Source organism: Lagenorhynchus albirostris, chromosome 2, assembly GCF_949774975.1.
Source record: "Lagenorhynchus albirostris chromosome 2, mLagAlb1.1, whole genome shotgun sequence".
Lineage (NCBI taxonomy): Eukaryota > Metazoa > Chordata > Mammalia > Artiodactyla > Delphinidae > Lagenorhynchus > Lagenorhynchus albirostris.
The window spans coordinates 57,533,803-57,561,257 of record NC_083096.1 but is presented as its reverse complement, the minus strand read 5'-3'; the positions used below and the strand labels follow the sequence as shown (position 1 = coordinate 57,561,257).

At 39.2% G+C, this 27,455-nt stretch overlaps 1 protein-coding gene across 6 annotated transcripts in view; it reads right to left on the bottom strand.

Annotated features, from left to right (window-relative positions):
* VAMP4 (vesicle associated membrane protein 4) overlaps positions 1-15,892 on the bottom strand; it is a 30,292-nt gene extending 14,400 nt beyond the window's left edge. For 2 of the 6 annotated variants that reach the window (XM_060133220.1, XM_060133253.1), the window contains exons 1-5: positions 15,725-15,892; positions 14,956-15,190; positions 12,798-12,917; positions 6,823-6,869; positions 3,235-3,285 (exon numbers count right to left, since the gene is read on the bottom strand). In XM_060133220.1, coding sequence (XP_059989203.1) covers positions 3,235-3,285; positions 6,823-6,869; positions 12,798-12,863 — 164 coding nt within the window. In that variant the 5' untranslated portion in view covers positions 12,864-12,917; positions 14,956-15,190; positions 15,725-15,892. Of the gene's footprint in view, positions 1-3,234; positions 3,286-6,818; positions 6,870-12,797; positions 12,921-14,955; positions 15,191-15,724 lie in introns of those variants that run through there. The other 4 variants (XM_060133237.1, XM_060133246.1, XM_060133229.1 and 1 more) reach the window with 4 other exon arrangements.
* Positions 15,893-27,455: the final 11,563 nt, after the last annotated feature.

The following is a 27,455-nucleotide window of genomic DNA, read 5'->3' as shown; positions in this document are numbered from 1 at the left end:
CTTGTGGCAGAGAATGTCTACAATTCATTGGAGTGGCATTTATAATGCTACTATTTAATTTAAAAGCAAAGGAAACATTCCAAAGAGAATCATAAATTTTTTATATAGGCATGTGACTATTTAAAATCTTTCCCAAAAATCTTCCCTGAAAAGTGACATTGGAATACTAAAGAACCCATTAAAAGGACCTACTGTATCAGCACAGGGAACTATATTCAATATCTTGTAACAACCTATAATGGAAAAGAATCTGAAAAAGAATACATATATATGTACAACTGAATCACTGTGCTGTACACCTGAAATTAAACATTGTAAATCAACTTATACTTCAATTAAAAAAAGAAAGTGACACTGGGATTAATCTGCTATCAACATGTCAATCAAATGCAGACAAAGCAACAATGTTGCTGATCCACACATCAAAAAAACACCCTGGGGCTTCCCTGGTGGCGCAGTGGTTGGGAGTCTGCCTGCCGATGCAGGGGACGCGGGTTCGTGCCCCGGTCCGGGGGGATCCCACGTGCCGCGGAGCGGCTGGGCCAGTGAGCCATGGCCGCTGGGCCTGCGCGCGCGGAGCCTGTGCTCTGCAACGGGAGAGACTGCGGCAGAGAGGCCCGCGTACCGGGAAGAAAAAAAAAAAAACCACCTTGTATGGAAACGTTACACATTAAGCGGTGACAACACACCTTAAAGAAACTCACCAGTGCTCCCAATTTTAGTTACTAAACAAATGCCAGGAATCTGTCCTTGGGCAAGTAGCGTAGCAGGTTGTGCTCCACCATTTGGGGCCACTTTGGGCACATGCCTGAGTCATGCCCTGGTTAGATGAACACTCATGGGGTTGTGCCAAAGGTTAATTTGTGTGTTTTGATGACTGACCATTTTCTGAGTACGTATGATAAGCCTTCAGCTCTAGAGTAAGAGCCATTACACTTCCTCAATAGTGCCTTACTGTTCTAAAATTCTGTGATCACCAACATTATGGTAATTTAATATGCACATATACACATTCACGTGCATGTGTGCTTGGCACTTACTAACACAGACATATCCTGCAATGCCCACTCTGTACAACTGGCACTGGTTTTGTACAGCTGTACAAAACTGTACAAAACTGTACAGCTGGAAAGTCAGCTGACTTTCTGTACAGCTGGAAAGTCATACTCAAAAGACTCTCTGGGCCACACTCAGTACCAGGCTCACTCTGCAGAGGATGTCAGACAGGAAATGAAGCACATTGGCAGGGAAAAAAACAGGTGTGTCATCAATGGAGTCCTCTTCTCCTGTGGCAGCTGAGGTATATATGTGGGTGAATAGAGAAGTCACTCTGGCTCAGAAGGGCAACCGTTCTGCCATGGCATCCTCGCAACCTTGAATGCCTTGTGATCCTTCCAAAGATGAGGATGAGTGGCTTCTGAGGCCATCTCCCACTCACCTCCCCACCTCCCCTAGGAGATTGTCATGAGACAGTTTCTTATCACCTCCCAGGTTCTGATGACATATAAGGCTTTCAGCAGGATATACCTGCAGACTATAAAACCACTTAGCTGCAGGCGAGAACTGGCTCCTTTGTAATAGGGCATCTCACTTTTCATACTGTAGCCACCTGGGCCCCTCTATTTTGATATCATCATTTTTGGTGTTTAGGACAAGAACCCAGGGAGCTGGCACCTTTGGCTACTCTTCCTTTGACAATCTATGTGAGTAATAAACTGTCTGAATCTCAGTGGCTCATTGTATCTTTACTGGCTGAATCAGACACTTGAAGCAGCAGAGACTCTCTTCTGCTGGCCTTGAAGAAGCAAGCACTGTGGGTTGTACAGGTGCAGGGAAGTGCATCCTGTCAACAACTACCTGAGCTTACTCAGGAGCTTCAGATGAGATCAAAGCCCTGGCGACACCTCAATTTCAGCCTTGTGAGACCCTGCAGAGGGCCCACCTAAGCAGTGACTGAACGCCTGACCCATGGAAAATGTGAGATGATGAATGTTTGCTGTGTTAGGCTGCTAGGTTCAGGGTAACTTGTTATACAGCAATAGAAAATGAAAACATCCCATTTAGTAGTCAAATCAATTTGTTGGTACCTTGCTTCTGTATTACAGAATCCATTAGCTAGGATCAGGATAAATGTGGACCTATTTCTACACAACAACCACTACCTGACTAAAGCCCAAGTATCTAATGAATAACTTTTTTCTTTTTTAAACTGTGGTTTATTATTTATTTATTTATTTTTGTCACATCACGCAGCATGCGGGATCCTAGTTCCCCCAACAGGGATCGAACCCATGCTTCCTGCAGTGGAAGCGTGGAGTCTTAACCACTGGACCACCAGGAAAGTCCCTCATCAATAACTTGATATCCCATTACAGTACCCTTCCCACTATGTGCCATCTATATCCAGACTTAGGGTAGCAACTACCCCTCCTTAGATCCTGAACCTGGGCCATTCAGTTTATCTTCCAGTTTATCTTTCATAGCTCGGTAAGTTTCCGGGCCTATTTCACTGCTCCATTCATTCCTTCTCCCTTCTTGCCAGGACTCATATGATTCTAATGTTAGATACATTCACTACAGCATTATCCACCAGCTACCATCAACAATATATACAGAAAAGCTCTAAACTGAAAATTAATGAGCCATAAAACTTAGATCAATAAATGGATTAGGATAAGTAATAGATATGAACAAATTCTGGAAGTATATAAACAAGATACTGTACTTCAGAAAACTAAATCTATTCTATTACTTTTATTATCATGCTGAAAATGGGAATCAAGCTATAGATTTAAAACCAAAATAGACCTTGAGATTATGCTAAATAAATGAATTTGATATATAATAATTAAATTAAGAAAACCAACAACCAGGAATTGCATCTCCTTAGCTATAATTAAGAGGTAACTTTGTGAAAATGAAAAGAATGACTGGGTTTTTACAACCTAGTAGTAATATTAGTCTACATCAAGGCTCAGCAAATTTTTCTGTAAAGGGCCAGACAGATAATAGAGAGTTTAGATTTTGTGGGCCATAAGGTCTCTGTCACAACTACTCAAATCTGTCACTGTAGTTTGAAAGCAGCCAATATATCTATAGGAATGGCTGTGTTTCAATAAAACTTTACAAAAACAGGTGGCAGCCAGATTTGGCTCATATGCTGTAGTTTGCCAACCCCTGGTCCTTGTAGAAATATGATAATCATTTAAACAAATGAGCATCTCACAAACTTACTGCTTAATTTTTTCATTTCTAGGTCCAAATCTTGGTCCAGATGGTCCCCTTCTGAAAACAAAACACCAAGTACATATTAATGAGAGCATTAAAACAAACCCCAAAACAGAAAACACACACACTTGCTGAATTCTAAACATGGATCATTTATCATAAGGAACCACATATTACTGGTACTGATGGAACCTAATGATATTTAACCATGTCTGTACTTCATTGGTACTTAGTGCAGGCCATCACAACTTAATTCTTCTGAATGTTATCACTTTTAATATAATTGTTAGTTATACACAGGTAGTTTTAATAATTAAACTCTGAAATACCATAAAACTAAAGTGCCAGTGACTATGAATAACTTTATGATCAATTATCTAGAAGTCCAACTACCTTGAATTTAGGCTCTAATGAAATGCTGATTTGGGGGATGGATGTAGAGAAAAATCCATTCAAAACACTAAAATTTTTCAAGTATGTTTTTTGATTACTCATCTTAAAACTTAGCAACATAACTAAAGGGAAATTTAAGAGTCTATGAAAATATTAACATTTCTCAAATTATTATCTCTCCATTATAGTCGAGTGTTGTATCATTTAAACCAATCCATTTTAATAATCTGAAAATTAAAATTTTTGGATGTTTTAAGTAATTTTCCATCTTCTGATGATAGAAAATAAGGTAAAACCATAAAACTCAAAAAAGAATAGGTTCTGTACCAATCAAACACTAATTTCCCATTTCCCCCTCCTCCCATCCCTTGGCAACCTCCGTTCTACTTTGTGTCTCTATGAATTTGATTACTCTAGGCCTCAGATAAGAAGAATCATGTAAAATGTATCCTTTTGTGACCAGCTTCTTTCACTTAGCATAATTAATGTCTTCAAGGTTCATCCATGTTGTAGCATGTGTCAGAATTTCCTTCCTTTTTAATACTGAGTACTATGCCATTGTATGTACATACCATATTTTGTTTATCTATCTTTCCACTGACGGACACTTGGGTTACTTCCACCTTTGGGCAATTATGAATAATCCTGCTATGAACAGGATTATTGTTCATAATAATCAACAGGTGTTAATTAATTTTTTTTTTTTTTTTTTTTTTGCGGTATGTGGGCCTCTCACTGTTGTGGCCTCTCCCGTGTGGAGCACAGGCTCCTAACACACAGGCTCAGCGGCCATGGCTCACAGGCCCAGCCGCTCTGCGGCATGTGGGATTTTCCCGGACCAGGGCACGAACCTGCGTGCGTCCCCTGCATCGGCAGGCGGACTCTCAACCACTGTGCCACCAGGGAAGCCCGTGTTGATTAATTTTTTAAAAATTATTTCAGAAATTTTATTAGCTCTGTCTCCCTTTCAATACACAGACAGAACCACAGGGTGTGGTAGTGTGCCGGTTTTGTCGTCAGGCCCTTTGGAAGATGTACAGCATTATTTGGGAGTGAACCTCCAGTGTGTACAGTTAGCCTGAAAAGTTTTTGTTTCTCACTTACATTCGGGTGATCACTTGTTTAGCCAAAGCATCTGACCTTTTCAATACTGAGTCCTTTGTTGACAGGTAGCTGTTGCTCTAGTCTAAGGCTTCTCACTGTAATTGGCACTATAAGCAATTAGCTTTTTGACTCTGGAAACCTTGTTACCTGTAGGAAATTATCTTCCCACCTCATCTGACTTTCCTGCCAAAAATGATACTATTTCCTGTTATTGGATTTGATTTCCATCCTGCAGGCTCTTTTTGCCAATTGCTTCATGGCTGTCAATTACTTTTTATAAAATGTTTTATACAATGTTTTTTATTTGGGGAAAAAAAGCCTCTATAAAAAACTCCACAACATTATAGCAAAGTGGGAGGTAAATGTTTCCTCCCAGGCATACCCTTCTGGAGGTATGAGCCTCTAGAGAAAACTCCTGCAACGATATGTCATCCTTCCTGACTTTGCAAATAAAACCGAGGCCCTTTCTAATCAAAACTGCAAAGGATTGACCAGGTTAATTAATTCTGACAGAGCATCAAGGCAATCCAACAGGGAAAAGATAATCTTTCCATCAAATGGTGGTGGAACAGTTGGATATCCATATGCTCCCTGGCCCCCCCAAAATGATCCTTCACCCTTAACTCAACCATATATAAAAAAATTAACTTAGATTATAGACCTAAATGTCAAAGTCAAAACAATAAAACTTTTGGAAGAAAACAAAGAAGAAAATCTTAGAACCTTTAGGTTTGGCAAAGATTTCTTAAATAAACAAAAACAATGAAAGGAAAAATTTAATAAACTAATTTCATCAAAATCAAAACTATGCTCTTCAAAAGACACAGTTATGAAAATGGAAAGATTAAATTACAGACTGGGAGTAAATATCTGTAAAACATATATCTGACAAAGAACTTGTATCTTGAATATGTAAAAAACTCACAACTTAATAAGACAAACTTAAAAATGGGCAAAAGATTTTTAACATGTACATCATCGAAGAAGATATAAGGGGCTTCCCTGGTGGCACAGTGGTTAAGAATCCGCCTGCCAACGCAGGGGACACGGGTTCGAGCCCTGGCCCAGGAAGATCCCACATGCCACGGAGCAACTAGGCCCTTGAGCCACAACTACTAAGCCTGTGCTCTAGAGCCCACGAGCCATAACTACTGAGCCCATGTGCCACAACTACTGGATCCTGAGCACCTAGTCCCCATGCTCCACAACAAGAGAAGCCACTGAAACAACAAAGAGTAGCCTCCGCTCGCCGCAACTAGAGAATGCCCGCACACAGCAATGAAGACCCAACACAGCCAAAAGTAAATAAATAAAAAGAAGATATAAGGATGGCAAATACACACAAAAGAAGATGTTCAGCATAATTTGTAATTATGGAAATGCAAATTAAAACCGTATGGGATACCACTATACACCCACAAGAGTGGCTAAAATTAAAAGACTGACCATATGCAGTGCTGATGAGGATCTGGAGCAACTAGAACCCCCATACAGTACTGGTAGGAATATAAAATGGTACACAACTTTGGGAAACAGCTGTAAACATACACCAGCCATTCCACTCCTATCTACCCAAGAGAAATGAAAGCATAAGTCCACACAAAACCTGTACATGAGTGTTTATGGCAGCTTTATTTGTAACAGCTAAAAACTAGAAACACCCCAAATATCCATCAATAAGTGAATGTGTGAATGAATTGCAGTATGTTCATACAACGGACCACTACTCAGAAATAAAAAGAAACAAACTATTGATGCATGCGACAACATGGGTGAATCTCAAAATAATTATGCAAAGTGAATGAAGCCAGTAAAAAAGGCATACTGTATGACTCCACTTCCAAAAAAAAATCTAGGCAATACAAACCACAGTGATAGAGAGCAGATCAGTGGCTGCCTGGGACTGGGAGAGTGACAGATTACAAAGAGGTTTGAGGAAACTTTTGAGGTGATGGCTATGTTCACTATTTGAATTTCATGATGATTTCACAGGTGTACAGTGGATATGCCAAAACTCTTATTGTACACTTTATATGTATTTTATTGTATGCCAGTTACACCTCAATAAAGCTGTAAAAAGAAAAACAAAAAACTTACAGAAAAAAGTCCTCTTCTTCATCTGAATCATCTTCCAAAAGATTTCTCTGTCAAAAAAAGAAAAAGACTTGAGTTTTTAGATTCCAAGGGGCTTACAAACTGTCAGGGGCAGAGTAATGAAACAAGTTCTATCCTGGTGAAATTTCTTAACTCCAAGCTTCCAGACACAGGGAAGAGTAATTACAGGTGCTTCACTGGAAGCTAAAAGATATGGAACCACACTGCAGACTTTCTAAGAAAATGCTTATAAGCCCGGAATCCTTTGACTGACCACAAGGTAGAGAGGTCACTGAAGCTGGCATGGGAGTAAGGGATGCAGGCAATCAGGGAGGGGCAAGTCCTTCCTCCTCCCCCTGCTTTCCAGTGTCTCTCTATCAGCAGAACCTAAGAAGAAGCTGGGGGCAAAGGAGAAATGTAGCTGCAGAGTCCAACTCTAGCATCAGAGAGAAGAGTATAGAAGGTAGGTTTGGAGCTGAGAGACAAGGGTTTATTAACTGGCACAGTCCACCTAACAGCTACTCGGCCTACGAATAGCCCTCTACACATATTTGAACTTCCAAACAAAAACAACTTTATACTTTTACCTTATAAGATACAACTGTTTTTATTAAAATGAGGAATGTCTCACCTTCTACCCAAAAGGGGAAGATATAAAGTTCCAAAAGGAGGCTGAAGAAGAGCAAAACCCAGACCTTTTCAGCATGCAAGAACTCCAACAGTGTACAACTTGTAGGCCGGATAACGGCTCCCCATAGATGTCGACATCCTAATCCCCGAAACCTGTGAATATGTTTCCTTGAATGGTAAAAGGAACTTTGCAGAAGTTATTAAATCAAGGATCTTGAGGTTGGAAGATCAATATAGTGGGCCCAAAGTCATCACAAAAGTACTTAAAAAAGAGAGAGGCAGAAGTGTGTGTGTGTGTGTGTGTGTGTGTGTGTGTGTGTGAGAGAGAGAGAGAGAGAGAGAGAGAGAGACAGAGAGAGAGAGAGAGAGAGAGAGAGAGGGAGGGAGGGAGGGAGGGACAGAGGTTGGAAGATGTCATCCTGTTGGATTTAAAGATACAGGAAGGGGCATGAGCAAGGAGGTCAGGCAACCTCTAAAAGTTGGGAAAGGCAAGGAAAGAGCTTCTTCCCTATAGTCTCCAGAAGGAACATGGCCCTGCCAATGCCTTGATTTTATCCCAGCAAGATCCATTTTGGACTTCTGGTCACCAGAACTATAAGATAATAAATATGTGTTGTTTTAAGTTTGTGGTAATTTGTTAAAGCAGCAACAGGAAGCAAATACAACACCCATGTACCTTTTCTGAAGTAACTACTTAAGGAATTACACCAGCTAAAAAGAAAATTAAATCAGAACAAAGATCTTAAGATGGAGATTGACATACTCAGTACATCTAATAAAATGTGTGGTCAAATCTAAATGGAAGGGCTTCCCTGGTGGCGCAGTGGTTGAGAGTCCGCCTGCCGATGCAGGGGACACGGGTTCGTGCCCTGGTCCGGGAAGATCCCACATGCCACGGAGTGGCTGGGCCCGTGAGCCATGGCCGCTGAGCCTGTGCGTCCAGAGCCTGTGCTCCGCAACGGGAGAGGCCACAACAGTGAGAGGCCCGCATACCGCAAAAAAGAAAAAAAAAAAATCTAAATGGAAGATGATTGTGAACTATAACTTGAAAGAGAAAAATGCATAATATAAAGAAAAATTCTACAAGAATCTAAAACTTTTCTCACAAAACCCAAAAGCAGGAAGTGGAGAGTAAAATGAGGAGGTTAAAAGCAAAGTAACATGCTCATCTTGGTGGGGAGAGGAGTGGAGAAGTGGGAAGAGGCCTAGAATGAAAAAGTAGTGTGGAGGGGCATAGTTTTTGGCATGTTGAGAGAGAACACAAATTTAAGCATTATTGTTAACATATAAAGTTAATTAAAAATAGAGAGGGAAAGAGAAAGAAAGGGAGGAAATTTTTAACTGCCTAGTGGTCCTGGGGGCAGGGAAAAAGTGAGGAAAAATAATCCATCTAGCTAAAGAAGTTAGGGAAAATAGGGAAAACATAAGAAATACAATGAATATCATTATCTCTATATATTATAACAAATAATACACAAAGAGTAAGAAAATGAAAAGAGGATGTGTTCAATATTCATTTAACAACTATGTCTGAGCATCTTCTATGTACTAGGCACTGTTCTAAGTACCAAGCATCAGCTTTGGACAAGACAGACAAGGTCTGAACTCTTACAGAAAAACACCTGATGGTGATGAATGTTATGCAGAGAATTAAAACAGTGATGGGATAAAAAGTGACAGGGTGACTAAATAAGATTAGGCTGTCAAGGAAAATCATTCTTAAAAGGTGAAATTTAGGCTGAGATCCAAACAATAACAAAGAGCCAACCAAAGATCAGGGTGAAGAGCATTCACTGCCAGCAGAGGGACTAGCAAGTACAGAAAAAGTCCAAATGTATCAGTTACCTTAATAAATGTGAATGGTTTGAATGCTCCTACTCAAAGTAAAAACTACACATGATTAGAGTTCAAAAAAATTGCAGCCAATATCTGTTTATAAGAAATTTACCTAAAATAAATGTCAAATAAAGGATGAAAGAAAAAAGAGAAATGAAAGAGATATATTATCAAATTCTAACAAAAAGAATGTTAGAGTTAGCAAAAGTAATATAAAGAGATTATTTTAGGACAAGCATTAAACTATCAAATAAGATTTTACAATGACAAAATGCACAATCCACCAAGATTTAACAGCAACGAATGTTTATGTGTAACAATATAGTTTCAAAATACATAAAGCAAAAGCTGCTCAAATTATAAGAAGAAATGGATACATTCAAAAATCATAGGAAAGCTTTAACATATCCTTCAAAGATGGAGAAACCAGGAAGACAAAAAAATAAATAATCCAGAACTGTGTACTCAGCAAATGTTATTTTCAAATATCCAAGAAATTAATAAGCAATAAAAGAATTTTAATAAATAGCCCAAACTAGAAATTACACAGGCCACATTCTCTGGACATAATGCAATGGAAATTAAAACAAATAAAAGGAAATTTTAAAACACTCTTCTGTTAAAATGTTAAAAGGTAAATGCAAACCTAACAAACTATTTAGAAATCAATGACACTGGGGACATTACAAGACAAAATCTGTAGAGTATGGTCACAGCAGTACCTAAAGGAAAATGTGACCTTAAATCCATTTATTTATGAAATTACAAAGCCTGAAAATATATAAAATAAGTATTTAACTATTAAGATGAGTAAATTATTCCTAAGTCACAAACAACCCCAGAATTTCTAAAGAAAAAAAATTCATGAATTTGATTACATAAAAATTTAAAACATAAAGAACATACAATATCATACACAAGGTTAAATGACAAGTAACAGGCTGGGAAAGAAATCTGCAACATACTTTCAGACTAAAGGGTCTGGTATCTTATATAAAGATCACTGACAAACTAGTAAGAAAAAGACACACTATAGAAAAATCATCAAAGAAGAGAAATAGACAATTCCTAACAGAAAAAGAAATGGCCAATGACCACATGAAAACATGTTCAAAGTCAATAATATTCAGGAAGATACATTACTTCCTTCAACAAATATTTCTAGCTAATAAGTAACAATCATTACATTTACAATACAGTTTATTTGCCTTAGAGGATGATGATACTAAAGTGTGTTTATTATAGTTGCCCAATGAGAAACACAATGAAAACGAATGTCTTTACACTTATTCACTGAACAAAAACACAAGAGCTAGGGATACATTACCAAAAAAGGGTAATGAGATACAATGAGATGTCATTTCACACCCACTAGGCAGATAATAACAAGTGTTGGTGAGGAGAAATTGGTGGTGAGGAGAAATGTGGAGAAATTAGACCTCTCATACACAGCTGGACGGGAATATAAAAATTGTGCAGCCACTCTTGGCAATTCTTCAAAAGGTTGAACATAGAGTTACTATAATACCCAGTAATTCTACTACTAGATATTTACCCAAGAGAAGTGAAAACATATGTAATGAAATGAAATGAAAATAAAAACTTGTATGTGAACATTCATAGCAGTGGTATTCATAGTAGCCAAAAAGTGTAAATAATCCTAAATGTCTATCAACTGATGAATGAATAAAGAAAGTGTAGTATATTCATATAGTGGAATATTATTCAGCAATAAAAAAGAATGAAGTACTGATACATACTACAACATGGATGAACTTTGAAAACATTATGCTAAGAAGCCATTTACAAAAGACAACATAGTGTATGCTTCCATTTATATAAAATGTCCAGAATAGACAAATCTATAGATTTGTGGTTGCCTAGGGCTGAAGGGATGAGGAGGACGGGGGATGATTGCTAAAAAGTACAGAGTTTCTTCTTGGAATGATGAAAGTGTCCTAAAATTGATGGTGGTGATGGTTGCACAATTTGGTACTAAATACTAGTTACTAAAATCCACTGAATTGTACACTTTTAATGAGTGAATTGTATGGCATGTTAATTATATCTCAATAAAGCTGTTATCAGAAAAGTGTTACAGGAAAGAGGAACAAAATTTTTTAAAGTTTTATAAAAGTAATTTATAAATTCTTAGAACCAATCAGTTATCAAATTTCATGATCTGATAAACATTCAAAAGGAGGACTCTATTTAAACAGCCAATTTTTTTTCAATTCTGCTATCTAATATCCTATTTTTACAATAAATTGCGGTAGTATTCAACCAACAATGTAAAAAGAAAGTGACACAGTTATGGTCTTAGAAGTAGAACTGATTGAAACTGTATATTTTATATTTTTGAGTAAATGAAGCTTATTCTAAAAAGTTTACTAGCAGTTAGTCTGTTGGTGGATTGTATCCCCCTTCAAGCAAAACAAAAACAGACACTGAATAAAGAGTTAGAATAAAGGGATGACAAATGATTCCTGTACTGTATTTCAAGATACTCCTAAATCATAAGATGTTAGACAGAGGTTCTAAGGTTGTGCAAAAAAGGAGCATGTAAAATGAAGTCAAACAGACTATCTGCTGTTTAAGGGCAGAGACCATGCCCTCTAGTTTTTAGCACAATGCCTAGCACATAGTAGGTAGTCAATAAACATTTGTTGCATGAATCAGAAAATAAAGGAATGGCAAGAAGATAGGAAGTGAGGGAGGGTTTTAGGTTGCTGGATGAAAAAGAATAGCTCTAATTCCTTCCCTCAATAAATACTTATTGATTACTTATTCTAAAAGTAGCCTATCAAAAAAAAAAAAAAGTAGCCTATCTACAATACTCATATCAATGCTATCTTCCAAAATGCTGCATAATTTCTAGATTTATATAATCCTGCACAGAATGTTCTGAAATAAACTAAAAATTGAACATTATATAAAAGCTACTCTGGACTCTGTGGCAACTGCAGGACAAGAATCCTTTATCTGCAATTCCAAAATCTAAAAAGTTCTGAAAACCAAGAGATTTTATAAGCTTTGGAGTGAAAACTCATTTGGAGGAAAATCTTACCTGAATTGATGTCAGCTAATTTATATACTTAATTAGAATAATCAGACATGCCACTGAGAAATATTAATATGTTTGGAGGTGCTGCTCTAGACCCCCAGAAGGCTCTTGTATAATGTGCACTAACTACCTTTGTAAAATCTGAAAATTTCTGAGGAACTCCAACCACATTTGGCTCCAGAGTACTAAATAAGATATTGTGTATTTGTATAAAATTCCCTTTGAAAGACTAGAAAGAAGCTGGGAACATAATTTGGTCAATAATGGAAATAGAATTTGGTTGAGTCGCAATCTAAGTAACATATATTTTTTGATGTTTACTATGAAGAAAACAAATAGGATTCGAATATAGCCATAAATATTAGATTATTCTAAAACAAATTATTTACAAAGGAAAGAAAAGATATTTTGAATCTTTCTTTTTTAAAGATTAAGATTCTGAACTTACCCTTTCACTTTTCACAGAACCAGTGACATCATCATCATTTAGGTGGCGCTTGAACTTGGGAGGCATCTTTTTTAGTGAAGAAGTACTCTTCTACTTCTCAGCAGAATAAGTCTTCACCACCTTAAGGAGAAAATAAATTTCATAAGATTTGAGACTTTGGGGTATAAGCTAAAGTACTGAAAACAGCGTACAAGGCCCTATATGGTGGGGCCCCTCCACTTCTCTGACTGCAGCTGCTCCCTCTCACCTGCTCCACTCCAGTGACCCTGGCCTCCAAGCTAGGCCTAAATACACAACAGTTAAAAAGAGAAAATGGAGGTAACTTTTAGAGAACACGTGGGGGAAATTAGCGAAAATATTTTTATAAAATCAAAGAGCAGCTTGTACAGGAGACGGGGAAAATTAGGAGTTGTCCCCTTGCAAGTGAGACATCAAATGCTTAAAGATTTTAACTTGGAGTCAGAAGACGGCAGAACACTTCTAATTCTCTCACTTTTAGGGAGTTGCTTAAACAATGATTCTGTTTCCTCATCTGTAAAATAGTGATTTCTAGGCTTCTGCATGGAGTTGGGATGGTCAAATGAGATTAATACACACATGCAAAAACATTCTGTCAATTACAACGTCCTGTTCTAATGCAAACACTAGGTGCTCCAAGAAAAGGGGTAAGTTTGGAAAGTACTGGGTTAAACGAAGCCAGGTTTTTTGTTTAATTGGTTTGCTACAGAAAGTCTCACAGTCTTTTATATACTAATTTGCATTATGATTTTCCAGGAAAATGCTTGAATATGCAACATATTCAAAATTTTCTTGAGAAAAAGCTGACAAGCAAATACGAGTTTTCAGCATCTTGGACTAGAAGATGGATGAATAATAAGAATAGCTAAGGTGTACTGAATGTTTTACTATGTGTCAGGCACTATGCTCAGCGATTTACACACATTTTCTTTTACTCACTACAACACTCCTTCAAAGTAAGCACAAAGAAACTAAGAGTAAACTAAGGCTTGGTAAAAGATAAGTAACTAATAGTGTTAGTCACTCTACTGATTGAAATATCAGAAACATAGGCCTAAATTATTAATGGCTGTGCATGATCCATTTTAATATTTATCCAATTAGTTGTCTATCAGGTTATACAGTTCTGTTCTAGAAAGACCACTTCCCTGTAACAATCCAGCAGTCCTCTTTCCCTTTCCACGAGAAGAACCTCTAAGATTTTAAGTGTAATTAGACATTTGTTGGTTAATATCATACACTTAAAAAAGAATAAACAAGCCCAGAGTCCAGTTTCATAAACAAAATAAAGTAAAATTTTAAGTTGACTTCCCATCAAAACAAATTGATACTTTTCTTTGATAAGAAATAATTTTCCACACCAGAAACTTAACCACTTGTAACAAAAACCAAATACTTGCTACCTAAGTAACAGCTCTAGAGTTCTTCATTCTACAATATTTCTGTCACGTACATCGAGCATCTGACCCATTTTATTCCTCATACTTTGATTTCAGAATAATTCATTCATGCAGAAATGTTACAGAATGCATGGAGAAACAGATGACAAAGTAAGCAACCGAAGAACTAGAGCTTTTAATTATACCTGTATTTTATTTATATTTTAAACCCTACAAAGGGTCTGCTTCAATATCCAAAAGCAAATAACAGGCCAACTTACATAACATCTTTATGAAATATACAGTAAAGCTACAAGTTTAATGATGAGCAAACCCAAATTCAGGTCCCATAATCCAAGAATCAGCTTCATGAAGGCAAGAAATCACTGTCTGACAAACATAAAAGCCATCAGCAAAGCAGCAGGCAGATTAATTAACTGTGCTTGAGGAAGCACAGGGTAAATGATGGTATTTGCACCAAATGACTAGTAGAAATAAACAATGCTCAGAAATTAGATTTATACATATTCTACCTAAGAGTTCTCCTGTACAAAATACATATGAATTCAGGTGTTTGTGTCTAGGTATGTATGTAAATAAGAGAACCTTCATGATGTATTTCAACATCACCAATACATTTTTAAAATGTCACATCACCATACGCTTATGCCATCATCATATGTTTACAATTTCATGTCTGTATTTTTTGAAGAGGCAGTACGTTCTGAATTCAATGGCTTTACAAGTAATAAACTTCTAACCTGTTGTTTAGCAAATGTTGGCTTCTTTTTTGCTTTATGCAAACAACAAGCACACCAACCCCCCTAGTATTTCATTTCACAAAAAGCTTGAATCTGGGCAGAGGCTTCCCTTTTCCCAGCCTGCGTTCCCTTTCTGACTCCTCTTCCTCATCTCTCATCAGCAGTCTTGGTTGGTGCAGTTTCACGGAAATAAGTGACTTGGATGGACACAGCCTGGAGATGTTATTCACAAAACCTGTCAAAGTGTAATGATTCACCTCACCTTCCGGTCATTATAAACACAGCGGGGTTGGTGCTCTCTCTCCCAAACCTTTTCATGGTGAAACAAATCCATCCCTCCAGCAAGCAGCTCCGTTCACACACCCCCCTCCCACCCCATCTGTCGCACCAGGCCACGTCCCCCGACATCTCCTAACTCTATAGTCCTTTCTGTCCCAAGATCCCCACTCGCAGTCCGGGCTGCCTCCCACTCTTCTCCAATCTTCCCCAGCCCCGCCACTATTCTCTTCCCATTTCCCCAGAGCACCCTACAATTTCCATTCTTCTCCCCCTTAACCGCTCCCCATCGCACACCCCTGTCCTGGTCGCCCTTCCTCTGGGAACCCCCGGTCCGACCCCAGCCTTTTCCCACTCTGGGCTCCCTCCACTGCCCCCGAGGCCGGTCCCCCTGCCCGACGCGGACGTTGGGGGCGGCGGTGCAGGGACTTCGTCTCCGTTTCCTTTCTCCGCACATCACCCTTTCCCGTCGGGAACAGGCGGGCGGCCGTACCTGAGTCTCCCGGGGAGCTCCGGGCAGCTCTCCGGGGCGGGCAGGACTGGGCGGGCGGAGGAAGGAGTGGGAAGCGGAGGAAGAAAGCGGGGAGGCGGAAGACAGTAGGCGCGGACCCGGCGCCTGCCGCTCCGCCGCAGCTGCACCCCCGCTCATCGAGCCGCTCGGCGCTCCGCAGCCTGGCGCCAGGAGGAGGGAGCGGGTCCAGGCCGCAGAGATCGTCGAGGGAGTCGATTCCCCCCTCCGCTCTCTACCTAGAGGCCCTAGCGGACGCGAAGTTTGGATCCCCGGGATGATTTTGTGCTTTAAGGGAGGAACAACAGCCGCGGGCTCCCGAGGTCCCAAGCGGAGGTCGGAAGTTCAGGGGAGGTGGTGGAAGCTCTGAGAAGTCACGCAGGGTGGGGCACCTTAGGGCTTGCTCCTGGCTGGGGTTGATGAGGCCTTAATAACGTGGTGCTTTGTGCCTGGTCCATTCCCCGGGCTAAGGAAGCCTAGCAGAAAAATGAGGATGGTTCGAAGCCTGACGACCGGCTTCAGCTCGTCTTGGGCCTTTCCTGAAGTAAGGAGATGTGTGTGATCCCTTGTTTATAGCATCAGAGTTAGACTGATGAGAGATCATCAGGAGAGAGATCTTCAGGGTTACTAATCCAAGCTCTTTATTTTAGACATTAGGAATCTCTCGTCCAAAGAGATTTACTTGACGTTGCACAGCTAGTTGGACAGGTTTGGGACAAGGACTCATTCTTTCCCCTGTATGCAGTAGAGTTCTAACCTAAAATAACCGGGTCCAGACACCAGGCAGACACCAGAGCCTTCAGATTTCAGGTGGGAATTCACTCTTGCACGTCCATTCCACTGTTCTCTTGACACCGCCTACCTCCCCTCCCCCCAAGTTAGTAGCATATTTAAGCCTGCAGTGGCTGGGCATAGTAATCCAAAACAATTCCAGTTTCGTTTTTGCTTTCTCTTGTTTGTCTTATTTATCCATTCCTCCCACACACGCCCCAGCTGGATTGTTTTATCATTTTTTTCCTATCCATTTTTTTTGCTACATGTCATTTCTACTAAATATCTTTGGGTCCTTTGTTTAATACAGTGTTTTGATTTAGTGCATATTTAAGCCAAACAAACACTAATTGAATGATACCTTGGCTAGGGCAATGACTCTCAAGTTAATTACATAGAGTTGAACCACCTGGAAAGCTTTAGAAATGGATGCCCCCGCACTACTCTGAGATTCTGATTTAATTGGCCTGGGATGTTGAGAAACAGTAAGCCATAGGTTGTCAATTGAAGCTTCTGAAAGCCTGATGTTAGACTCGCTCATCATCTGTGAGTCCACTACTCGGATCCAGGTTGACTTGGGCTGAAATAGTCCACCTGGAAGGGAAGTTGCTTATAGTATGTTTCTCTGCTTGGGCATGATGCTGAGACTACCCATCCACAGATAACCCAGAAGTTTTTTGGTTTGTGTTTTCCTGTCCACAGTTGACTTTATATCTGCATATCTGCTTGCTATGGCTGCTTCCCTGCATTGGTGCCTTAGCCAGTTAGAGCTTTAGCCAGTTACAGCCTCTGCCCTTCTTACAGAACAACTTAAGGCAATATGATTATTGAGCTGTACTGGCATGTCATTGCATAGCTTGCATGAATAAACCATTCTTTTTGTTTTTTTTAACCATAGTTCTTTAGTTCTGCCAAATATTTTGGTATAATTGGTTTGGGGAAGGCTAATGCAAGCCTCACCCTTTAATCACCTGAACAAAGTCTCTGACTATCCCAAACATTTCTGAAAGCTTAGAATATGTCCTTTTACAGTTAATATGAATCAGATATACCAGCTATCCTGAAAGAATATAAATAGCACTGGATGTAAAGTCAGAATGGGGTTCCAGTCTCACCAATTTGAATTATTTGATTATCTCCTACCCTATTTTCTCTTTCTTAAGCTCCAATTATTCAGATGTTGGTCCTCTAATTTTCTTATTTCCCTTTCAATTTTAGACCTTCACCCTTAGTGGGGCCTAATATCCTCCTCGCCAGAGATGCTTTGTTCTTTCTTTTCAGAGATCCTTTCTTCGAGGACTAAATCTCTGGACTTCTGATTGATTCTTAAATAGGCTTTCTATTATTCCTTCTGTTTTTAGCCCACACCATGCTCAGAGGTATCTGGTGCTTTCAATTCCCTTATGTGGGGTTTAGCTGTGTGAATTAGGTTGCTTCATGACCTGCTTAGGATTCCTGTCTCTCAAGTTGGCTAAGATAATTGCCACTAACTCATATACTTTCCAGGTTTCAATATTTTGTTGCTATTATCTTCTCTCCCATGAGGCAGAAAAAAAATACAAATCAGTTATAAGCCTGTGAACAATTGTTCAGCATCAGTCCAAATGTAAATCAAAATAAACAATGAAATATCATTTTTAATCTATCAATGACTGGGAAGGAAGGAGTTAAGCAGCAGATCTACAATCAGTGCTCTCCCTTTAGAGGGAAATACTCCTACGAGAGCAAGCAAGCATGCAAATCTTAAAAGTATGGTAATAACAGACTTCCTGGCTACAAACTAGTATTTACTAGCAGGAGAGTTTGTACCTATTGAATTCCTTTAGCAAGATGTCCTTGGGCTGGGATTGATTATAGAGACCAATTGTTGATCAGTTAATTTAAAAAGTCAGTTAAAGCAATAGGTCATAAAAATGGCAGATATACTTTAACTTCTAAATTTTTGACTCAAATGTGTAATTATACATTCACTCACTAATCTTTGAAGTAGGGCTAAGACCTTTTATCTGAGCCTGAATCTGTTTGTTGGAGCACCTCATTGTTTTTATTATAAATTACTTTGTTTACATTTTCTTTTTCTTCAAAGCAAAGCAAGAACTTAAAGACACATTTGAAGCAATTTGAATGCCAAGTCAATCTAGATTTTGTACAATTTTTTTCCAAAGTTTTACAGATTTTTCTTACCCATATCTTGTTCTATAGTAATTTATTTGTTGTTCACCTTCATCAATTTAGTTTTCATGGAAACAACTTTTTATTGGTATTTCATTGGTTTGAATATTTAAATTCCATAAGTATAATAAGAGGCATAAATATTTTAGGTTACAAATACAAATTGACTCTTTTGCGGTACGCGGGCCTCTCGCTGCTGTGGCCTCTCCCATTGCGGAGCACAGGCTCCGGACGCGCCGGCTCAGCGGCCATGGCTCACGGGCCCAGCCGCTCTACGGCATGTGGTATTCTCCCGGACTAGGGCACAAACCCGTATCCCCTGCATCGGCAGGCGGACTCTCAACCACTGCGCCACCAGGGAAGCCCCAAATTGACTCTTGATAAGCATACAGCTCAACTGTTTTGGTGAGGAAGTACACAGGTATATCATATAGCTAACCTGTTAGCCTCTAACCTGTTAGTGCTCAGAGGGCCTTGGTGTTATGTAAATATAATTAGCTTGTTTTACTTTTGATTTTGAAAGAATCTCAGACTTACCAAAGAATAAATACAAAGAACTCTTGCAAACACTTTATTCAGATTCACTGGTTAACATTTTCTGATGCCAGGCTCCATTCCTCATTGAATTTCATGGCTCACAGTGTGAATAATATTGAAAGAGTTCAGCCCAATCTCTCTCTCCTAGTAGATGAAGGAACAGAGGGCCAGAAAGTATACTCGACTTAACTCAAGGGGGTTGTTAACATTTCACTTCATTTGCTTTATTCTCTCCCCACCTCTTTCCCCACCTAAGTATTTAAAAGTTACATAATCATGCATCCTTACCCCTAAATACTTCAGTGGCTATTCCTAAGAACAAGAATATTCTCTTCATAACTATGATTCAGTTTTCAAATTCAGAAAATTTAACATTGATACAATACTATTTTCTAATAAAGCTTCCATATTCAAAGTTTGCCAATAGTGCCAGTTGTGTCCTTTGTGGCAACAGTGAGTACAGTTCACAGAGAGAATGTACAGTAATGAGTAACAGAGCAAGTGGGTTAAGTGGAGTCTGGTTTTTAAAGATAGACTCTGTGGTAGTTTAATTTTTGTTAAAAAATATGTAATAAAATGGAATGTCCCCTATGCTTTCCTCATGGAATGTTAGATCTAACATTATAAGATAGACTCATAGAGATGCTTTGTTCCTCTCCTAACTTCTTGTTTATTGATGTGACATGTTATAAGCATTTTATTTCAGAGAAGTTGCCTCCCACAAAGATGGCAACAACAGAGACCTGTGTAGTAATATGCTCTAATTGTATTATAAATTTACTTGCTACCTCTCTGAAAGTTAAACATGGCTACCACTTATTAAATGCTCATTTTGTTAAACACTATGTTCAGTGATTAGCATATGTTATTTCAGCACAACAACCCTCTGATAACATGTATCATTTTTTTCATTTTATCAATGTGGAAACCAAGGCTTTGAGATGAATTATGTAATTTGTCCAAGGTAAGAGTATGGTAAAATTGGGCACATTAGTAAATATTGCAGAGCTATAAGTTTAAATTAAGATGAGATAAATATTTTATTGAAATGGGTTGCATGCTTTGCCCTTAAAATAGAAATTAGACAATTTATTCTTAAAGCATGGTAAAGGTGGAATCTGTCAGGCTTAATGTCTTGTGATGATCTTATATGACTAAGGAGGCTTTAGTCTGTTGAAGGTCAAACACAACTTTAATTTCTTGCTGAAGATAGTAATATTAATCTTGGGTGTTATATCAAAGTGAATAAATTCATCTATCAGCTATGTGACAAGTATTCTGTTAAAGTCTGGTGATATAAGGATGGTAAATAGTGTTTTTTGTCCTCCAAGAACCCACATTCTTACATAGAAACACAAGACTAAGCAACTATTGAAAACTGAGTAAAGTTAATTATAGATTCAAGTGAACAATGGAATATATACTTATATGTACACACACATATATGGATATCTTAGCAAATAGAATTGCCTAAGGTGAACTGTAATATCAAAACTGAATTACTTGTAGGAGTCTAAATTAAAACCACAAATGGAATCAGGCAGACATGCTGATACACCTCAGGACAAGCAAGAGGAGGAATCCATTACTATTCCCAGGTACGAAAAGGCAAGAGAAGGGACAACAGAACAAAGCAAGAGCCACAGTTGTAGGAGAGGGGCTATCTGGCAGGAGCCATGGTCCTAGATAGAGGAATCTTAGCCATTGCTAAGACAGCTCTGACCTATTCGCCTCCCACTTCTCTTGCCAACTAAGTGAACCCCATGGAAAGACAAAAGGAAGGTGATAAAGTCTGCCCCTTCCCTTAAATGCACTTTTCTTTGGGGAAAGTGTTTTAGCATTCCCAGAGCATGGGAATCCTCAGCTTCAACTATTAGCTCTATGAAGAAGAATCCAAAGAAGAGTGTATATAAGGAAAAAAAGCAGAATTTAGGAGAATGTCTGTGTTTAGGGGTGAGAGGATGAGGGGTGTTCAATAAGAAGTGGCCAGAGCAGTACACAGAAAAACAGTAGAGACAGGACAGTGTAAAAGAAGGAGGAATGGTCATTAGCACCAAAGACTTCAGAGAAATTGGGGGTGGGGAGGGAGTGGGGAGGGGGCAGGGGTCGGGGGAATGAAGGCTAGAAAAAGCCATCAGATTTGTTGACTCGCAGACCACTACTGATCTTCAGGAAGTGTTTCAGTAATGTTGTGGAAGTGGAAGCCGTATTGTAAGAGTTGAGTTTTAGGGGAAATGCAGATTATATATTCCTCTTTCAACGAATTCAGCTGTAAAGAGAAGTTGCAACTCAAAGCAGCAATAGAGTTAAGGTACCATCAGAAATAACTATGTTATATTTAGGAATGGGGAATAAGGAGCCAGTGTGAGAATGAGATTGAAAATGCAAATCAAAAAAAGAAAAAACACCAACAGACATTGGAGTGATATCTCTGAAGAGGTGGGGGATCAGTGTTTGAGAGTAGCAGAGGGGAGTTCTGGACAAGATGGAGAGAGAATACCTTCTTGCAGGCAAGGGGGAAAGAAGTGACTGATGATGAAGATAAAGAGATTTTGAAATGGAAAAGAGAGAAGTTAAGGAAACTCATAGACTCAAAATGATCAGTAAAAGGCAAGCAAGGTCTTAAGTGAAGGGTCAAGAAAGCAGTGTTGGAGTTGGAAGCTTAAAGAAAATGGAGACGGTTTGGAATAGCTGCTTTAACCATGGTGAAATGGTGAACAAAAGGAAATTTTCAGCAGCTGTGAAGATCAGGCTAGAATCGTGATTTTTGACTGCTCCTTTAAATCAAGGACTCTGTCTTAGGTTCCTTCTTATCCTCCGTGGTACCTTGCACAGAGCAAGCACACAATAAATATTTATTGATGATTCTAATTTTTAAAGTTTGCTTTTGAATGAGAGGAAAAGACGAGAAAAAAGAAAATAAGGGAAGTGAAAGCATGAGAGAATGTTTTATATTGCCAGTGCGTGGGATTCCTAGAAGCACTTTGCCTGCTTACTGACCTTCACAAAGTCACTTACTTTCAATAGTACTGGTTTCATTTCCCAGGCAGCAAAAGAATGAGTAATCTCCACCTCCTATTGTCTTCCAAGAATATCACAAGCTCTTAGTAAAATAATATTTACATATTCTTTTGTTCACCTTATAAACAAGATAATATACAATTTCTCCATTTTTAAAGATTTCCTGCTCTTTTGTCTGTACTGTTTTATTATTATTAAAAGTTAGCTAGTGAGAGTTTGGCCTATTGCCATTGATTTTCTTTTGGCATTTCAAGAAAACAGAAGTGAGAAAAAAGAGTATGAAAAATGGGCTTCCCTGGTGGCGCAGTGGTTGAGAGTCTGCCTGCCGATGCAGGGGATGCAGGTTCGTGCCCCAGTCCGGGAAGATCCCACATGCCGCGGAGTGGCTAGGCCTGTGAGCCAAGGCCGCTGAGCCTGCACGTCCAGAGCCTGTGCTCCGCAACGGGAGAAGGCCACAACAGTGAGAGGCCCGCGTACTGCAAAACAAAACAAAAAGTATGAAAAATGAAAATTTGTGACTTACAAAAATAAAATGAAGAAAGGAAACAGAGGCAATTTGATTCCAAGTCTAATTAGTCAATATCACTGTCTTTAAGTATTTAAATAAATGTTTATGTTGGGATTCCATAGTCATTTCACCTTATCAGTTTACCTGAAGTGCACTTTAATTTCATAATCTGGACTTCCCTGGTGGCACAGTCGTTAAGAATCTGCCTGCCAATGCAGGGGACACGGGTTCAAGCCCTGGTCCGGGAAGATCCCACATGCCGCAGAGCAACTACCCACATGTTGCGGAACAACTAAGCCCGTGTGCCACGACTACTAAGCCTGGGCTCTAAGCCCGCGAGCCACAACTACTGAAGCCTGCGTGCCTAGAGCCCGTGTTCCACAACAAGAAAAGTCACCGCAATGAGAGGCACGTGCACTGCAACAAAGACTAGCCCCTGATCTCTGCAACTAGAGAAAGCCCACATGCAGCAATGAAGACCCAGTGCAGCCAAAAATAAATTTAAAAAAAATCATAATCTATTTCTAGGAGGCACTCTCTCTTTGTATTTTACTCATAAAGTGTAAACAAGCAAAATGCTTTAATTTAAAAAAAAATGTTAACTGGAAAACACCTAAGTCATCCATAGCTTGCTGTATCATATTCAGTTTTTCCCTATGTTGTAGTAGATCACGTCTCTTTTAATAATTAATAATAGAACAGTTTTCCTTCCAGCTCTGGTTATGTTGTTATTTTGAGTTTATTACGCATCCAACTCTCCCCCACTTTAAAAGAAAAACAATTATTTAACCAGAAAACTTCATAGCATCTTTTCTGTGACTCTGAATTCATCATGTTAGCTTACATTACAGTGAATGCCTCAATGTCAGGCAGGTCCAGGTCTGAACCATGGCATATGAGATTAACTGTGGGAAATCTAACTGGCCTCAAGCTCAATGACAATCATCCCTATGGAATAATTTTAAGAAAAGTTTTTGGCAATCACCGTGCTGCCTTTCTCCCTCAATCCTTTACAGATAAATAACAAGTTTTGCAACTATTTTCTAAAATGTCATGGTAGTAAATTTAATAATGTACCTGTGCTTAGAATTATTTTGAGAGAATTCTTGAGGAAGTTTTTGTAACCAAAGAACTCATCATTATGTTTTGAAACTTGTTTACTGCAACACAGTTCTAAGAGTATATACTCTTGAAGAAAAATGTGTGTTTACATTTTAAAAGTTTTTCTTTTTTTTTAAACGTGTGCCCAAATCCTTTGAGTCTGCACTAGATCTCAGGGTTCTGGCACTGACAGAGGGCTCCAGAGATGCAACTGAGTCACATCCCGAGCCTGTGTCAGCATCTATGTGCACAGACATATTTCCCTACGTGCTCTTGATTTTCAGGCTACTCTTGATTTCAGTTATTGTATTTTTTGGTTCCAGAATTTCCATTAAAAATAGATCTAATTCCCTGGGGAAATTCTCTATCTTTTTATCATATTTTAAAAATATTTTAATCAAAGTCCTTGTCTGCTAATCTAATACCTGAATTACTGGTTTCTATTATCTATTTTTTTCTTGGATTTTGGTGATATGACTCTTGTCTCTTGGTATACCTAATAGTTTTTGATATTCATTCGATATTGATTATTGAATATAAAATAACCAAGTATTAAAAATTGAGTAGAGGGAATTCCCTGGCCATCCAGCAGTTAGGACTGCGCTTTCACTGCTAAGGGTGTGGGTTCAATCCCTGATGGGAGAACTAAGATTCCACAAGCTGCACGGTGTAGCAAAAAAAAAAAAAAAAAGAAAAGAAAAAAATTGAGTATAAGAAAGAACATCTATGTGATGTTATCCCTCTCCAAGGTGGAATCACTCTCATCTCTGCTGGATAGATAAAGATGCTAAGCAGAAAGCTTCTGAAAAACAGTGATTTTCTCATCCTAACCTCCCACCCCAAGTAGCTTCAGCATTCAGCAAAATTTTGTGGGGAAACCATCTGTGTCGCTCAGTTATTCACTCTTCTCTTCTCCCTGAAATCCTGGCTCTCCAAGATTTCAGCTTTGTCTCTTCAGTCCTGTGAGAACCCAAAATGTAAGTGCTTTGTTTGTTTTGTTCCCCAACAATGACCCTTGACCCAGGCGAAGCCCCGATGCTCAGCATCTTGCCTTGTACCCAGAATCTATAAGCACCTCCAGCTGGCAAAGGAAAAAGCTCACCATTTTGCAGTTCCTCCTCTGGAATCTTGGTTCCTCTAGTCTTGTTGCTCCAATAGCTCTTGGATTGCTTTATAGAGATGCTTTTGGTACTTATCTGGCTTTTCCATTTATTCCTAGAGGGAGAATTGGTGTGGCTCAGTTTACTCCATCAGACCTGAAAGTAGAACTATATTCAAGCTACTCTGAAACTACTATAAAGAGATAAGCTCACTTGCAGTGACTACACAAGAAAATGGGAGGGAGGGGTTTTCTGAAAGGGAGAGTTTCTTAAGTCCTCCCACATACAAGCGGGTAGTTAGAGTGCATTACTTATTATAGGCTCTGGCTGGGTGGTGAGCCAGAGTGAGAAGATCCTGGTTTCTTCAGGCAATGAAGGCACATTCAATCAGCATCGTTTATTCAGAAATACTTGGGTCAGCTCCCCTTTGGCCACATATTACAGAGTTGGTAGAAAGAAAAGTAGGGTCTCCTTTTACTTTATATTTCTCTTTATATATAGGCTGTATCTAAACCTTTTTATGCATGATACATACACATTTATCATTCCTATTTTCCTTTATTACAGCAGTGAATTATTCGTTTTTCATTTTTAATCTTTTTTTTAAGCAAAGAAATGATCACATCCTCTGTTCACACTCATTTCAAAGCCTATAACACAATCCATAAAGTTGTTCTCAGAGTCACAGTCACACTTCACTGACATCGCAAATCACAAGGGCTCCATTATCATAGTTCCCTGCTTTAGGTTCTATGGTCACAAATGGCATATGAGCAGTTACTTACAAGGAATGAAATTATGTCATCAAAATACCTTGAATAGATACATTTCAAACTTTCTTCAGAGGATGAAAAAAAAGTGAAATAATAAATCTTTCCCTAACAATATTTTTAAAAAATGTAGTCAAGTTTTCTCTATGGACTAAGCCGGCCTATGTGGTTTATTCTTTACGTAATGATAGATTTAAGGCAGCACCAAAAGCACAGGAAAAATTCTCGTGACCATGAAGCATCCTTCGTGGCCCTCCTATTAAGTGACAGGCACTGTGCATACACATTATGTACCAAGAACCTTGGCAATCTAGTGAAATCTAGGAACCTCTTATTAAAATAATATCTCTAAATGCATCAAAATACAGAATTACAAAGGAAGGAAATTTATAATGCTATAAAATATTTTAAAAGAAAATTTGTGATACACTAAGATATATTAACTCATTAAATAAAATCTAGTGCCAGGCCTAACATCTACCATGATTTTGAATTAGTAATAGCATAAACAATATTTCAAGATATCTATGGTTGTAATGTGATATGAAAATCATAGTGATTCCTATCACTAGAACTGCTGAGGGTTTTGGGGGGCTCCATTTTATAGTTGAAGAAAATGCTAATATCTGTTAGAGATTACCGAAAATAAAGACGTAATTTCTTTCCCATCCAAGTTCACAGACCCTCTGAATTCTATCCATGGTCTTCAAGAGTTCCCTGATTTAAGTATTTCATCCTCTTCGCCAAACAGTGGATGGCCCCAAGGATACTAGGAGGTTTCTTTCTTTTTTTAAAAAAATTAATTTATTTTTTGGCTGCTTTGGGTCTTCGTTGCTGTGCGCAGTCTTTCCCTAGTTTCAGTGAGCGGAAGCTACTCTTCATTGTGGTGCGCGGGCTTCTCATTGCAGTGGCTTCTCTTGTTGCAGAGCATGGGCTCTAGGCGCACAGGCTTCAGTAGTTGTGGCTCGCGGCCTTAGTTGTTCCCCGGCATGTGGGATCTTCCCAGACCAGGGCTCGAACCCGTGTCCCCTGCATTGGCAGGCGGCTTCTTAACCACTGCACCACCAGGGAAGTCCCAAGTACTACTTTCAGATGACATCCAAATGACAACCTGAGGAGGCCAATTACCAAAATGAGCCTTAAGTTTTGCACACTGTGCTTTGAGGCAAGGAGGAAGAGGGAGAGGACGCACTTCTGAATAACTGGTTGTTATTCTTTTCCCCTGAATTTCCATGTTGTTAATTATTAACAGTGAAACCCTGGGAATTCTCTGGCAGTCCAGTGGTTAGGACTAGGCGCTCTCACTGCTGGGGTCCCAGCTTAAATCCCTGCTCGGGAAACTAAGATCCTGAAAGCTGAGCACAGCTAAGTGCTACTTTCCTCCAAATTAAACCTGAATTGTACAAGTAAAGTGGTTAAAGTAAGGCGGGGGTGGGGCGGGAGATGCAGAAGATAGAGCTGGGTTGGGCAGCTTTCTTCTGCGATGGACTGGCTCTACTCATCCCTTGCCTCACTTCCTTCTAATCTACAAGTTTTCCTTTTCCGAGGCCCCCCTCCTCCAGTGTGCCCACCGCCGTCAGCGTTCAGACCTTATGTGGCTCGTGATCAGAATGGGAGCTCAGAGACGAAAGGAACAAACAGCCTGGGACCCGGGAGCTCTCTTCCAAGGCCGAAAGCCCAGAGTTGAGAAGGCTGCCCCCGCTCGGTGCTCCGACGTAAGCCTGGGACCGGGACAG